The sequence below is a fragment of the Pleurodeles waltl genome, chromosome 7, assembly GCF_031143425.1.
Source record: "Pleurodeles waltl isolate 20211129_DDA chromosome 7, aPleWal1.hap1.20221129, whole genome shotgun sequence".
Taxonomy (NCBI): Eukaryota; Metazoa; Chordata; class Amphibia; order Caudata; family Salamandridae; genus Pleurodeles; species Pleurodeles waltl.
This window is the reverse complement of record NC_090446.1, coordinates 917,735,354-917,751,146: the sequence shown is the minus strand read 5'-3', so window position 1 is coordinate 917,751,146 and position 15,793 is coordinate 917,735,354. Positions and strand designations below refer to the sequence as shown.

At 45.0% G+C, this 15,793-nt stretch overlaps 1 protein-coding gene across 2 annotated transcripts in view; it reads left to right on the top strand.

The window, feature by feature from the left end:
- The window catches only part of GLRA1 (glycine receptor alpha 1), a 469,611-nt gene extending 454,844 nt beyond the window's left edge, over window positions 1-14,767 (top strand). Inside the window, exon 9 of one of the 2 annotated variants that reach the window (XM_069199593.1) lies at window positions 14,124-14,767. In XM_069199593.1, coding sequence (XP_069055694.1) covers window positions 14,124-14,411 — 288 coding nt within the window. In that variant the 3' untranslated portion in view covers window positions 14,412-14,767. The remainder of the gene's footprint in view (window positions 1-14,123) is intronic. The other variant, XM_069199594.1, reaches the window with a different exon arrangement.
- The last annotated feature ends 1,026 nt before the right edge of the window (window positions 14,768-15,793 follow it).

Genomic DNA, 15,793 nt, shown 5'->3' with positions numbered 1-15,793 from the left:
TCAGGATCTGATTATAATTTAAGATCAGTGAAAGTGAGGCCTGCATCTCCCTCTCTTCATTTATTACTCCATCGGTACTGTACTTCCTTGGTAGTATTAACAAATGCTAAGCAGCGGAATTTTAGGTCACTGGCAGAATATTGGAAATAATCATTTTATGCAAACAATATTGGGGGTCATTTTGACCCTGGCGGTACGAGACCACCAGGGCTAAAATGACAGAAGCACTGCCAACAGGCTGGCGGTGCTTCCAGGCGTATTACCACCGCGGTGCACCACCGGGGCTGGCGGTATTCCACCACTTTTGCCCCGGTGGTGATAATCCGCCTGGGCAGCGCTACCCAGGGGATTACGAGTCCCTGACGCCAGCCTTTTTCTGGCGGTTTGCACCACCAGGAAAAGGCTGGCGGAACGGGGAGTCGTGGGGCCCCCTGACAGGGCCCCATGCAGCTTTTCACTGTCTGCTATGCAGACAGTGAAAAGCGCGATGGGTGCAACTGCACCCGTCGCACGGCCGCAAGACCACCGGCTCAATTTGGAGCCGGCTCCTATGTTGCGGCCGTGATCCCCGCTGGGACGGCGGGCGGAAACCAGGTTTCCGCCCGCCGGCCCAGCAGGGATCTCCAAATGGCCGCGGCGGGGTGCGGCCGCATTGTCGGCCGCACGGCGGTCAGATCTTGGCGGGCGGCTGATGCCGCCAGCCAAGGTCGTAATGACCCCCATTGTGTCAAAAACATCCAGGACCAACATATCAAGAAGGTAAGTCCAAAATGGTAAGTATAGCTATGTAAGTATAGATTTTCTATTCTTAACTCCACGTCTATATACCTTGATTATATGTATCGTCGAGGTACATATATGTGGAGTTTTCTATAGTGAAACGTTGCTTACCTAGAGAAACTTGCATTCACAATATTTTGTACTCAATATTCTTGACACAATATTTTGTCCCACAATATTTTTGTTTCCTATATCCTGTCTAAACACCGAGTTTCAGGCATTAATGGAGGTGGATATGGCCTTCTATGGCAATCCTTCAGGATCAGTTTTGCTGTTGCCACCTTTCTCTGCTCCTTCTTACTCAGCCTGGTGATAGTGAAATCAGTTGTGAATATTTCTTTATCATATCCTTACTGTGTTAATGGTAAGAGTAGGAGGCTCCAGCAATGCAACATCTTGATGTGATTTACCTTTGCTATAGTTAAGGATCCCTCTGGGTTTTACAGTTTAGTTTGGCTGTTTCCTGAGAAGCAGAAATCCCTCTTTTTGGTTTTGAGGAGCTTAATGTCTCTCCTTATTGGGATGGTGAGGGAGCACAGGAACCTTTTGCTTCTATATGCAGCACATTACCAGTGCTTTCTACCATAGTACCTAATGGCTTCAATGAGCACCACTCCTCTCTACATGTCTCCACGCTGAATTCAGGCTTCAGTATCTATGCAACCTCTTCTTGGAATCCTGGGTGACAGTAGTCTCTACAGGTGACTTCTCACATTAAGTCTCAGCCAAGTTCAACACTGCCTCAGCCTCCCTCTCCTCAATCTTCACTAGTGCCACCACAGGAGGCCAACCATGTGATTATCTCCAGAAGGTGAATAGCCAGAAGCAATCAGTCCCCTAACAGACACTTTGGTCTTATGGGTGGCGTGGAATTAATCAGCTTCCAGCTTCATAGAGCTTACTGATTGGTATACTGTTCACAGCCCAAGTTCAGAGGAGCTGTTGTTATCATAATTATTATTAAAACACTACTAACCAACCCATCTGTTGGCCTCTGAGTGTTCTGTTATGCACAAATCGATGAGCAAGATAATGAATATAATCCTGTCAATAGTCCTACTAGTGTATATAATGTAGATAACAAAGCCTTGAAGCAAAGAAGTCAGATCCCCAGTGGAAAGGGACAATCCGGTCTAAGGAGTCTACCTGATTGTGGGTCTTGTGTGCATTGTCAAAGGAATACTTATAGGACAGAGATTTACCAAGTGCAAAGAGGTACGTTTTGACTGATTTCCTGAATATGATATAGTTGCTTTGAAATCTCAGGTTGGTGAGTAGACACTTCCATGTGGAGAAACCCTAATGATGTAGTGATCAGACTCTGAACCTTTTGTATTTGAATTGATGGGGAACAGAAGTCCTCAATTAGCTGAGGTTTATGGCTAGAAGGCATGAGACAAATGCATTACAGTTGTATTTCAAAGTGGTATATAGCCATCTGGACAATACAGAGAGTTTAGAAACAGGTCCTTTCACCGAGAACCAATGGAGGAATCGAAGAGCAGGCCCAGAAACATGCGAGTATCTAGATTCTTTCCTTGTTGCAGCTTGGAGAGGGCTGTGTATAGAGACAATTACAGTAGTCCATTCTGTACATGACAGCCGCCAGCAAAAATGTGATTTCTGGGAGAAATGTAGGAGTGGCAAAATACCTTCTAGGTGTAATAGATGAAACATTGCTGATTTGCAGAGCACATCTATCCGTGAGGAGAATGCGAGATAACTACCAAAATTACACCACATTAGGGGGTTGTTTCACAGGAGTTGGGGGAAAGCCTAGTTCCTTTTGTCACACGAGGAAGAAGGAGGATTATGTTACCTGACAAAATAGCATAATTTTCATTTTTTCAGTATTGGGGCACAGATGATTGCCCTGCATCCAGTGGTGGATATACATATGTTTGTTAAGAGTGAAAAGTTGATCAGCAATCCTTAGATGAAGCTGGGTGTCATCCACATACACATGGAACTTGATTTTGTAGGGAACCAGTTTGAGTATCAGGGATGGAATGTATACATTAAATAGGATGGGAGTCAAGACTGAGCTGTGGGGCACACAATAATGGATATTGACCACTTTTGACAGTACACAGACCATCTCAGTGCTGTACCGTAAAGGCCCACCACGGTGGACAGTTTTGAGTGAACATCTCATAGTCTATGGTGTCAAATGCAGTGGAGAGATAAAGTACTATCAGAGCACAGGGATAACTTTGATCACAAGCCATGAAGAGATCCTCTTTAATGTTTTTTATTACTCCTCTGTGCCCTAACTCCAGATTGAAAATCAATTAGGAGGACGTTAGTCTCTAGCTGGTGGGAGAATTGTAGGGAGATGATACTTTCAACATTCTTTGTAGTACAGGAGAGTCTCAAGATGGTCTATAATTTTGCAGGATAACAGGATCTGCTGCAGTTTTATTTGGAGTAATGATTGCATGTTTAGGAACGTGGGGATCTCCCGACTAGCCAGTGAGCTATATACAAGGTTGGCAGATATTGGTACAAGAGCAGGTAGACCCAGACTGATATATCTGGTATTGGTTATGCACCATGATGGGGATGACTTCTTAGAGGAGGATAATATTTTCCAGTTCCGCTACTGGAGCAAACTCCAGTAGTGTTATGTAACTGGGTGGTGACTTGAGTGGTATGTATATCTCATTGGAGAAGAGAGGATCAAGTGCTGGGGATCTCAACGAAATCAGTGATTGGAACACTAAGGGAGTCATTTTTATTTGTGAAGAATTGAAAAGGTTATCACAGATTTCTGGATGTGACCAAGAGTGTTATTGGGGCACTGACTGAGACCACCTTCTCGATGATCCTGAAAAGCTCCTTGGTGGATTTAGTGGATTGCATGATGCAAGACTAGAAGTATTTTTTTTACACTAGCGCATAAAGCCTTTCACTCTCATCTGAATGCACAACAGTCTAATTGGTCAGAAGGGGTGCAGTTTTATTCTAGCATCTTTCTAAAGGTCTGCCTTGTCTTTTCATTAATCAAGACTATCTGTATATCGTGGAGAGAGACAGCAAATCTATACCTTAGAAGTTAGGCGAGTCTGAATATCATCTAGGTGAGCATGCAGTGTCTGGGATGTCATTTAGGGCCTCATTACGAATTTGACAGTCCTTTCACAGGGCCGCCGAAGCCTCTGCAGGCAAAAGACCGCCAGTACTGGAGGTCTTTTGCCTGCCATACTAGGAGTGTTCCGCTGGGCCAGCAGGCAAAAACAGCGTTTTCATCTGCTGGCCTAGCAGAACACTCACCACTTGTAATTGAGCCGGCGGCAATGTTGTGGTGCGTCAAGTGCGACAGTGCATGGGCAGTGCAGGGGCCCCCAGACACCCTATTCCACCAGCCTTTCCATGGCGGTGTTCACCGCCATGGAAAGCCTAGTGGATGGGGACTCGTAATCCCCAGGGCAGTGCTGCTCGCAGCGCTGCCCCGTCGGATTACAACTGCCGGGACCGCCAGGCTGCAGGCTGGCTGCAGCCTGGCGGTGTCATCGGTTGACCGTGGTGGTCTGACCAGCCTGTCAGCCTTGTAATGAGGCCCTTAGTATTTAAATGAAGGCTTCTGGCTGTATGTTGTTAAGGTTATGCCTTGAGGATGAAAGATTGATGTGGGTGGACTTGGGTCCTTTGCTTGGCAATCCATCTAATAAGAATTTGATTAGGAAGTGACCTGGCCATGATAAATGATCAACGTGGAAGAGCTTGACTTCAGAGAATGTGGAGACACAGAGATTAAGGCCCAGATTTATGTTAAAGTGGCACAGTGTGGTGCTGCGCCAAAAAATAGCAGTGCCACGCTGCACCACTTTAGAAACGCAGAAGTGCACCATATTTAAAGGAGTACAACACACCCCGGCATTTCCCCTTGCGCTCGCTCTGAATTAAGCTGCCTAGCACCAGCACCAGCAACCATGCACCATCGTGAAAGGGTGTCTGCGTTGAGTGGATACATTGTTTATGTGCAGAAAAGTGTCCCTTCCTGCACGTAAACAATCATCAATGGCATTTTGCTTCTTGTAGGGAAATGCCTTCCTTGGCATGGTTACCCCCTAACTTCTTGCCTTTTGTTGATGCCAGTTATGATTGAAAGTGTGCTGGGACCCTGCTAACCAGGCCCCAGCACCAGTGTTCTTTCCCTAAACTGTACCTTTGTTCCCACAATTGGCACAGCCCTGGCACACAGATAAGTCCCTTGTAAATGGTACCCCTGGTCAGGAAAGGTCTCTAAGGGCTGCAGCATGTATTATGCCACCCTGGGGACCCTCACTCAGCACATACATACTGCCTCACAGCTTGTGTGTGCTGGCGGGGAGAAAAAAACTAAGTCGACAGGGCACTCCCATCAGAGTGCCATGCCCACAACTCACTGCCTGTGGCATAAGTAAGTTCCCCTCTAGCAGGCCTTACAGCCCTAAGACAGGGTGCACTATACCACATGTGAGGGCATAGTTGCATGAGCACTATGCCCCTACAGTGTCTAAGCCAAACCTTAGACATTGTAAGTGCATGGTAGCCATAAAGAGTATATGGTCTGGGGGTCTGTCAATTACAAACTCCACAGTTCCATAATGGCCACACTGAAATCTGGGAAGTTTGGTATCAAACTTCGAGCACAATAAAAGCACATTGATGCCATTGTGGAATTTATTGTAAAATACACCCAGAGGGCATCTTAGAGATGCCTCCTGAATACTAGTCCGACCAGTTTCTGCCAGCCTGCCACAACAAGACGACTTTCTGGACACATGAGGTGAGTGCCTTTGTCACTCTGTGGCCAGGAACAAAGCCTGCACTTGGTGGAGGTGCTTCTCACTTCCCCTTGCAGGAACTGTAACACCTGGCAGTGAGCCTCAAAGGTTCCTGCCTGTTGTTACAGCACCCCAGGACATCCCAGCTAGTGGAGATGGCGGCCCTCCGGACACAGCCCCCACTTTTGTCAGAAAGCCGTGAGGAGATAATGAGAAAAACAAGGACGAGTCACCTACCAGTCAGGACAGCCCCTAAGGTTCCCTGAGCTGAGGTGACCCCTGCATTTAGAAATCCTCAATCTTGAGTTTAGAGGATTCCCCCAAAAGGAATAGGTATGTGCCCCCTCCTCTCAGGGAGGAGGCACAAAAAGAGTGTAGCACAGTGCTTACTTTGTCAATAAAAACGTGCCGGTGCCCAAAGCTCTCCTCTTAAACACTTGGCCGCTGCAATTAAATGTTGGAATACGTAATACTGAGGCAGCGTAACCCTGGAGCCACCTCAGGCCTCTTCAATCCTTTTACAGCCACTCCTGCCCCTTCAGCTCACTCTTGCAGCTTTCTGCTTTCTCCCATTGTGATGCTTTTTCATTTTTCTTTTCCTCCGTCTTTCCCATATGTGTCTTTTGCTCCCCGTAAATGCTTGAGGCAGAAAAATAAGCGCCGGCCCTCACAAATAAGTGCTGGTGCTCCGCACTGGAAACAACAACCACAAATTAGGCACTGGTGTAGACACCCTCAAGGACAGGACCTAAATACACCCCTAAATTTATTATTTAGGGGCGACCGTGAACCCAGGAAATCAGATTCCTACAACCTGAAGAAAGAAGAAGGACTGCTGACCTGAAAGCCCCGCAGAGACGACGGAGACACCAACTGACTTGGCCCCAGCCCTACCGGCCTGTCTTCAGACTCAAAGAACCTGCACAGTGATGCATCCAGCGGGACCAGCGACCTCTGAGGACTCAGAGAGCTGCCCTGCAGCTAAAGTACCAAGAATCTCCCGAGAACAGCAGCACTGTTCAGAAACTGCAACAACTTTGCAACTTTGAAACAACTTTAAAGAGACTCTCACTTCCCGCCAGAAGCGCGAGTCTTCACACTCTGCACCCGACGCCCGGGCTCAAGTGCAGGACAACAAACACCGCAGAGAAGACTCCCAGGTGACTTCAACGACCTTGACACCCTGAGTCGACCCCCACTGTACCCCAACAGTGATGCCTGCAGAGAGGATCCAGAGGCTCCCCCTGACCGCGACTGCCTGGTAACAAAGGAACCCGACGCCTGGACCAAACACTGCAACCGCAGCCCCCAAGATCGAGAGGAACCACCTACCAATGCAGGAGTGACCTGCAGGCGGCCCTTATCCTAGCCCAGTCGGTGGCTGACCCGAGAAGCCCCCCTGTGCCTTGCCTGCATCGCCTAAGTGACCCCCGGGTCCCTCCATTGCTTTCTATAGCAAACTCGACACCTACTTTGCATACTGCAGCCGGCCGGCCCAGCGCCGCTGAGGGTGTTTTGTGGGCTTGTGTGTGTCCCCACCAGTGCTCTACTGGAAACCCCTCTGGTCTGCTCCCCGAGGACGCAGGTACTTACCTGTAAGCAGACTAGGACCGGAGCACCCCTGTTCTTCATAGGCACCTATGTGTTTTGGGCCTGCCTTTGACCTCTGCACCTGACCGGCCCTGTGTTGCTGGTGCTGTGGCGTTGGGGTTGCCTTGAACCCCCAGCTGTGGACTGCCTATGCCCAGGAGACTGACTCTGTAAGTGCTTTACCTACCTGAGAAACCTAACCAAACTTACCTCCCCCAAGAACTGTTGCTTTTTGCACTGTGCCCACTTTTAAAACAGCTTATTGCCATTTTAACCAAAACTGTGTGTACTACTGTTTTAAATCAAAGTTCTATACTTACCTGTGTGAAGTACCTTGCATTTTATGTCCTTACCTCAAATCTTGAATCTTGTGGTTCTAAAATAAATTAGGAAAATATATTTTTCTATATAAAACCTATTGGCCTGGAGTTGAGTCTTTGAGTGTGTGTTCCTCATTTATTGCCTGTGTGTGTACAACAAATGCTTAACACTACCCTCTGATAAGCCTACTGCTCGACCACACTACCACAAAATAGAGCATTAGTATTATCTAATTTTGCCACTATCAACCTCTAAGGGGAACCCTTGGATTCTGTGCACACTATCTCTCACTTTTAGATAGTATATACAGAGCCAACTTCCTACACTTCTTCTATGTATGCCGCAGAATTCAGCACACATAGAAAAAGCAAAAAACAAGGAGGAATAAAAGCATTCCTCCTCATTTTGCAATGCTATCGTCACCCCTTGCGCTGCCTCAGGTTTAGGACAACTCGTAAATCTGAGGCAGCATCAAAAGTGAAGGGTGTTGCGGTGGAATGCCCACCGCAACACTTATTGCGGGCCCCTCTGATGCAGAAAACTGCATCGGAGGGGGCCATATTTACAAAAAGGTATAGTGGCGTTACTCCCCGGTGTAAATATGGAACAGTGCTTAGCGACACCAGAGCGTCACAAAATGTGGCACTCCGGTGGCGTTAGGGGCTCTTAAATCTCAAATATGCCCCTTATTCTGTGGTCTCTTTTTTGTGATGATGCCCTGAATATCTGTCTTGTAACCAAGAGCATCCATGTCCTCATTTGGGTTTGGGAGGCAGTGTTTGCAGGATCTTGTACCCAGATATTTATATCGCCAAGGCTGATAACATTGTTTAAAAGGTTTGAGCATGTTGTGTACAGTTTAAGAGGTCAAACTGAAAGGTGGGTAGGCAATTCTTGGATGGAAGGGTTATGACTCCACAGATCATGGAGAAGGAAGAGGAGGTGATGGCCTTGGTTCGAATTTACTTGAATGATGTGAAGCATGGTCCATCAATCATCTTGAAAGGGAGGGAATAGTGATGAATTAGCGCTTCTTTTTTCCATGTTCATGGACTCTATTTTCTAACATGATGTAATTGTTTGGACAAAAGCGGTTGAGCCACGTTTTTGTGATGACAGGCAGTAAAATGCATATTGGTTGATAAGGTCATGAATATATTGTGGCCACTCTTTTAGGCAGATCTTGCAATAATTAGTGAACTCATTATATGATCAGGAAATAGTGGTAAAATTGAGTCATCAAGAGATATTCCTGTAGGAGATTTAAGGTGGAGAGGAATTGGTTAGAATTGTCCTTTTTGAATTTGCTGGTCAAAGGTCTGTAGGATACTATGGCTAACCTTGATCATTACTTCTTTTTTATATATTTATGGTTACATTGGACATGCTAGCCAAAGTGGTGAATACAAGTTTCCATTCCCCAAGCATCATTGATTCAGTGAGGATTGAGTAATGTAGCATGGAATATTTTTCCACGCTCTAGTATCTGATGTGTATAACACAGGTCTGTGGCTGTTTCTCCTCTTATTGTATTTTCATTGGTATCTACAATTAATGTCTGAGGGAATTCAGTGAGGATGTTAGAGATGTATTTCTTTTTGTTTTGTCTTAAGGATATTTAAGAGGGCATTTAGACATGGAAGCCAAGCTAGCTGTGTCCAAACCGGGGTGGCATGGTGAGGAAAAAAACTATGGATTTCCCACAGATCTGTGACTAGGGGGTGAGTGTTTGAAGAGTTTCAGCACTCCGTCTATCATCCTTTTGTGTTGCTAAAGTTGCCCTAAGTGCCCAGACGTGTGTCCCTTGCTGACTGTGCCACTGGATCCAAGCTAGCCTGGCTGATGAGGGGTGATACCCCAAAAGCGGTCCCAGGATGCTCGTTTCTGGTTGAGGGAGGACCTGGCCTGGCAGTTCAGGCTGGACTGTTCCCATGTGGAGCAGACTCATAACTGATTTGCATATGGCTGGGTACAAACTGGGGTGGCATGGAGAGCAAAAGAATGATGGATTTAACCCAGATCTGTGACTGAGGGTTTGAAAAGTTTCAGCACTCCATCCATCATCGTTATGTGTTGCGAAGATCTTATTGGTTTGTGAGGGTTGAAATATGGAAGAGCACCAGTTAGTAGTTCTCCACAAAAACAATGCATTGCTCAATGTTGGAATGCAGTTTTATAACCAGTTACTCTGTCTTTGAGGATCCCCCTGCACTGTAGAAGTGCTAATAAGAATAAAACCATTGAACTAAAGAGTGATTAAGGGCGTGATCATAAATACGAATGGCTGGTTGTAAGCGTGTGCGTGTGGAAATGTACTGAGTTATTGTTAAGCAATGGAAAACTCCAGAATTAAAGGCCCAATTAATTCAGCCCACCAGCCAGTACTTTATAGTAAAACACCAAGCAGGTCTGATTCATCACCTCAGTTGGTCTAAAACATGAAAAAGTCGAGGATCACAAGTGGTCCTGTGTCTCAAGAGTGACAGGTGATTGGGGCCTTGAAAGGACAAACCCCAAGGGAACCAGCATGGTGGCTCACCCTCATCTTTCAGTCGCACTCTGTCCTATGCTGATGCTCCTTGAGGTGCACCAAAAGAGTCCCAGAGCCAACTTCAATGTGGGAGAACAGGAAGATACATCCAAGCGTAATGACGATGGAAGACATGTAGAGAGAGTGGGTCAGTGAGAGTTTAGATGTATCAATGGCTGCAGCTCTGCAGGGATCCCTCTATGCCTCCACTCTTTTGGAGACTCATGTGACCTCAAGGGGACAGTTATTTTCATTAACCGGCTATCAGTAATATTAATAACATAGGAAAAGACTTGTTTCAGAAAACATAGGACATTTGCAGGTACCAAACACACACCTGTTTCTTTGCATGCAAGTACTATCAAAGTATGTCATTGCTGCCCTGAGAAATGCAAAATTCCCTTTTAGCTTTTAGTGGTCTTTTACAACTGTGATTCCAGCTTCAAACACATTTACACCCAGAGTTTGCAAAACTCTGTCAAAAATTTGAAAATTATTTACTGGGTTTAAAATAACTGCTTTTATGTAAGGAACTTAAATCACTGGTGTTTGCACTTGTTACTACAGGACACTCAATGTCGTTTGTCACGATCTGTGTTTGATTTTCGGGGACTTCAGCTTAATATTTAAAGAAGTGCATTATTTCTAATGGTTGTGGTAGTGATCAAGAAAAGTATGTTAGTAGAGCAGTACTCTATGCTGTATCTCACATGGAGTTGAAAGTTGAGTATCTCCTAAAAAAATTGTGTGCATTTCTCTTTCACACTTTTCCAAATATGTGGTGTGTCATCAGCATTGAAGTGATAAGTTGGTGCACCTGTAATTGAAAGAGATGTTCTCTACAAATATCAATCTCATTGGGATATTAATGGTATTTTCTCAAATTTGCTTCATAGTTTTTGTTTTTAGCATTGTTTCAGTGAGGTGCATAGTTAAGCCTGCAAAACGGAAAAACAGTTCCCCATTGCCGTTAAAGATGAAAATAATATAAATGAAACACATATATCCACCAGAAACAAACTGAGGCACGTTGGACCTGGGCCTTTTTGCAGGGTCACCCCCAACTTTTTGCCTTCTGTTGCTGAACCCGTTTTTATTGGCATTAGCATTCTGTGCACTTTTCCTGTTAACCAGGGCTAAAGTGATACTGCTTGCTACCTAAAACATGGTACATTTGGCCTACACCTAACTGGCACATTTAATTTACTTGTCAGTTCCTAGTACATGCTACTATATGCTACCAGTGGGCCTGCAGCACTCATTGTGCCACCCACTAATGTAGCATTTAAAATCATGTCTCGGCCTGCCACTGCAGTCTTTAGTGCAGCTTTAAACTGCCATTTTGACCTGGCAAAATAAACCTTTTGCCAGGCCAAAACCTTCCTATTGAATACTTATGTCATCTCTAAGGTGGGCCCTAAACGCTCGTAGGGCAGTGTGCATTGTATCTCAAATGTAGGACATGGATATTTAAGTTTTATATGTCCAAGCAGTGAATAACTCCTTTTTCACTGCGGCACAGCCTATCTCTCTCATTGACTAACACTGGTTTACCTTATTACATTTATTAAGTGCTAAAATGAGATTGGGAGCAGCTACAAATATGCTGTTAACAGTCAAATGAACGGTATTTTAAAATCTTCTTTAATGGTGAAGTCAAATTTTAAGTTACGATTCAGAAAATGCTAATAACCTTTTAGAAAGCTGACATTTTCTTGTCCCAACGACATGTGCCTTCTCCCAGTGACCAGGGTCATGTGACTGCGAATGGCCTGCTGATGGGCTTTGTGCATTCCCTCTAGATAGTGGCACAAAGGTGTGGGCATGATTGCCATCCTAACAGGATGGCTGGGGAGAAGCTGCATCTAGCCCCACTTGCACTTCAAATGGTTTTGGCACCTCCTACATGCACACATAAGAATCTGACACAAGACCTGTCTGCCTTTTGACACCCCCAGACAGTTTGGAGCCTTGATAGGACAAGGGGAAGAACTTTCCAGAATCAGATGTGGGGGTAAGGCAGGATGTCCCCCAACAAAAAGGCTGACACCACATGTAAACATTGGACCTTCTGAGCCACTCAGCAGAGCACACCTGGAACTTGTGGAATTTCCAGAAGAAAGACTGCCCTGCTGGCAGAGGACTTCTCTGCTGCTTGAGCACACTGCCTTGCTGCCTGAGAAGGAAGACAAGACCTGCGTACCTTCATCCCAGGCTACCAGAGTGACTATAAGGTTCAGTTGGCTGACCTCCGGAGTGAGCTAAAGGGGCACAACAAGGTGCATAGGCCTCCCTGCAATTGCCTAGCCGACCCGCTGCACTGAACCTGTCTGAGCCCTGCTGGCTTCTGCTGGAGGGAGTCCCCTATCCATAGGACTGCCTCCCCAAGACTGCTGACATTTTGTGTATTCCTCTGCATTAAAAAGTGAAAATACTGAAGTTTGGGCTCCACGCGACAGCAAACGGTCCCGTTCACACCCAAACTCTGCTGCCCTGACAATCATTAACGCAAAACCCAAGTGTGAGTGACTCTTCATACTACAGCAACTGCCAATGATGACTGTCAACATGAAGCTACAGAAATGACCATTAGCGACACCCGACCAGCCGTTCACGCTATAATGATGACAGCCCGCGAAGCGAAGCCCACTGTTCGCACTACCAGGGCAATAAGCTACAATGCTGTACCTGCTCTTCGTGGCTTCCTCCACCATGAACAGAACTCTTTGCTTTGGACTTAGAGGGTAACTTTTCAGTGGGACTAATCTAGTCTGTGTATTTGACACATACTCCAACTTGGTCATCCTGCACTCGTGACCAGATGACTGCAAGTGAGGCTTTGTGATTTAAGGCACCATTTTTATCTAAAACTTTAAAAATGAATAGCTCTTGTTCTACTTATTAGATTTTAGTAAATTTGGTATCATTTTATCTAATCAAATTTTATCAATTTTTCTAAATTGGTTTGGGATTTGTATTGTATTATTTTTCTTTGTGTGCAGCATAAATACTTTAAAAACATTGACCTTGAAAGATAATTGCTCATTTAATTTTCTGAATCATGAGGGATGGTGATTCACTAACCCAATATGCAAAGACGTTACCAGATTACAGACAATTGACAGTCAAAATGAAGTGCCTCTTGACTAGATTCACGATTAATGCCAATTTATGAGGGACAGTAGCTACAGGGCATTTACATTGAATGTAGTCAGAAAAGGGGAGAAATTATGTACTTTTCAGCATGTTTGGCTATCGGTGGTGGAAATCATGCTTGGAATTAATCTCATCATTTGCTTCGTGGCTTCGTTTTATTGAGCTTGGGGAATGGGTTGAGGGTGCAATTTAATCCCAGTAGTTGTATACAACCACTAACTGTCGCTGTTCTCTTGCTATATTGATAGATGCAATATGAGCAATGAATGGTCTGTCAGTGTTATCTTGTGTGATTTTGTGGCTTTTTTCGATAGTGATCCCAATTGATTTGTAGTGTGTTAGTATTTGTTAAAAATTAGGCTATTTTTTCTTTCCTGTGGGAATTGAAGCAAGGGTCTCTGGAATGCGTCTGCTTGCTGGGTATCCAAACTTGTAAAGTTAGTAAATTGCAGGAAAATTGAGGTAATGATTAATCGTTGAGAATTGTTAATCCTGGAACGGTAAGTATTCGACCCTAGATAGTCTAGCATGCAATAGACTCGTTCATGGCGTTCATTTTGATAACATTACATACACAGCTTGACTAAACACTCCTCCAAGTTACCAGAATCAACAATTCTGTCTAGGACCCAAAGTTAAGTGTGCGGGACAATATGTATTTTATTTAATACTGACCTATCTATCTACATGTAGCATTTTAGAATGTAGAAGTAAACTATCTTTCCCAAGGGACAGTTAATGCATTCTCCTTTCCTGGAACCTCTCACTCATAATTCATAAGCTATTGTTCCAGTGTTCTTCCTCCACATGTTCAATATTGAGGCATTTCTCCCCTACGGCTCTTAACTGGGCAATAAAGAGGTTGCATAACACGTAAGAGGGCTCACCATGCAGAAGGGGCATCATTGTGGGCTCCAAATGTGCATAGTGAAATCCCTCCTGATTCTAAGTAGAGTCTTGTGCTATATGTCTTGCAGGAGGATGACAACGGTGAAGGCCGCTTCAGCTTCGCGGCCTATGGGATGGGCCCTGCCTGCCTCCAAGCTAAAGATGGTATCTCTATCAAGGGCACCAACAACAACACAGCTAAACCACCGCCACCAGCAGGCAAGTCAGATGACGAGATGCGTAAGCTCTTCATTGGTCGGGCCAAGCAGATTGACAAGTTTTCTCGCATCGGTTTCCCGCTGGTCTTCCTTATCTTCAACACCTTCTACTGGATTATCTACAAGATTGTGCGCAGCGAGGATGTCCACAAGCAGTGAGGAGCCCACAGGGATGGTGGGAGGGCAGGACTGAAGTGGAGAGAAAGGGGGAACTCTGGAGGAACCCTCAACAGTTTGTGCAATAGCTATGCAGCAATGCATGAATTTAAGAAAGTGGCAATATGTAAAGAATTCAGCAAACAAAGAGGAGGGAGCCTCATTTTTAAACATTTGGAACTATGGTTGCGTGCTGGAGGGGGCAGGCGCATCATGACGTGTTTGAAGTCAGAGTGAGGGGGTGAAGAGAGAGTTGATAAGAAAACACTGAAATATAAGACAGCTCACTTTGCATCGGGAAGGGCAGAAGCAATGTTAATATATTTAATATAATATCATCATAATTGATTATGCAAACGAAAAAGGAAAAAAACACACTTTTTGTAGGCTATTAACGAGCTTCGAATCCCACGTCATGCCCTCAACGTGGGGTAGTAGTTCAAGTGTATGCAGACATCTTTATTTTTTCGCTTTTGGGGAGGCCATAATTTGGTTTAAAAAAGCATGCATAATGAAACCTTGGTGTTTATTTTTGGGGATTGTGGAAGTTGATGGACACAGAAAAGACCTATATTTCCTCAGATTTCCTTCTAAAGTGTGCCAAAAAATGAAGCGCGGGCGTCCTGCCTTTTGACGAGGAGGGTGCTGACTGTCTGGAATTGCTTTTGTGCGTGAGTAAGCTTTTTCTACTTCCATTCCTTAGGCAGTTGATAAATGTGCATCTTGCCAGCACTCGTTCTTTCAGCAACACAGTCTCTAAACCAGAAGACTACATTTTACATTTTGTATGTTAAGACTCAAGACCTGCGATGGAGGAAGAGCTGAGGTGGAGCAGTGCACACAGGGTGACATTGTTGTGGTCGTCAAGAGGCACCAGTCTGCAAACACTTTCAAAAAGCTAACTGTGGCATCATGGTTTCAATAGGCGCCTCCGTGGACTTACATCCATAGATCTGACAAAGGGGACATTGTGAATCTAAGAGAGGATGGATAGGCGAGAGGAAGGTAGACCTTTGCTCCTGTCTCCTGACTCCACACTTGTCTATTTACTGGATCCCGAATGGTATTGATACAGTAGTTTGTGAGAAGTCAAAGCCTGCTTGAGTCTAAACAGTCTGTTTTATATCTGTTCATTATACATACCATGGTAAGCTGGGTGGTGAAGACGATGTGCCAAATCCTCTGTGGTAGAACCATAAAAACAGAAGGAAGGGAAAAGATGAACCACAACCTAAAAATAAGGCCTTGGGTCTTTAATGGCTTGATGCCACAGGCTTGGTGCAGTGCTTTAGGTGGCTGTTCTTCCAATGGGCCAATAATCTATTCATTTCGCTTGCATCTTACAAGAAACATTTTACAGTAAAAAGCTGCTGCCTCATCAATCA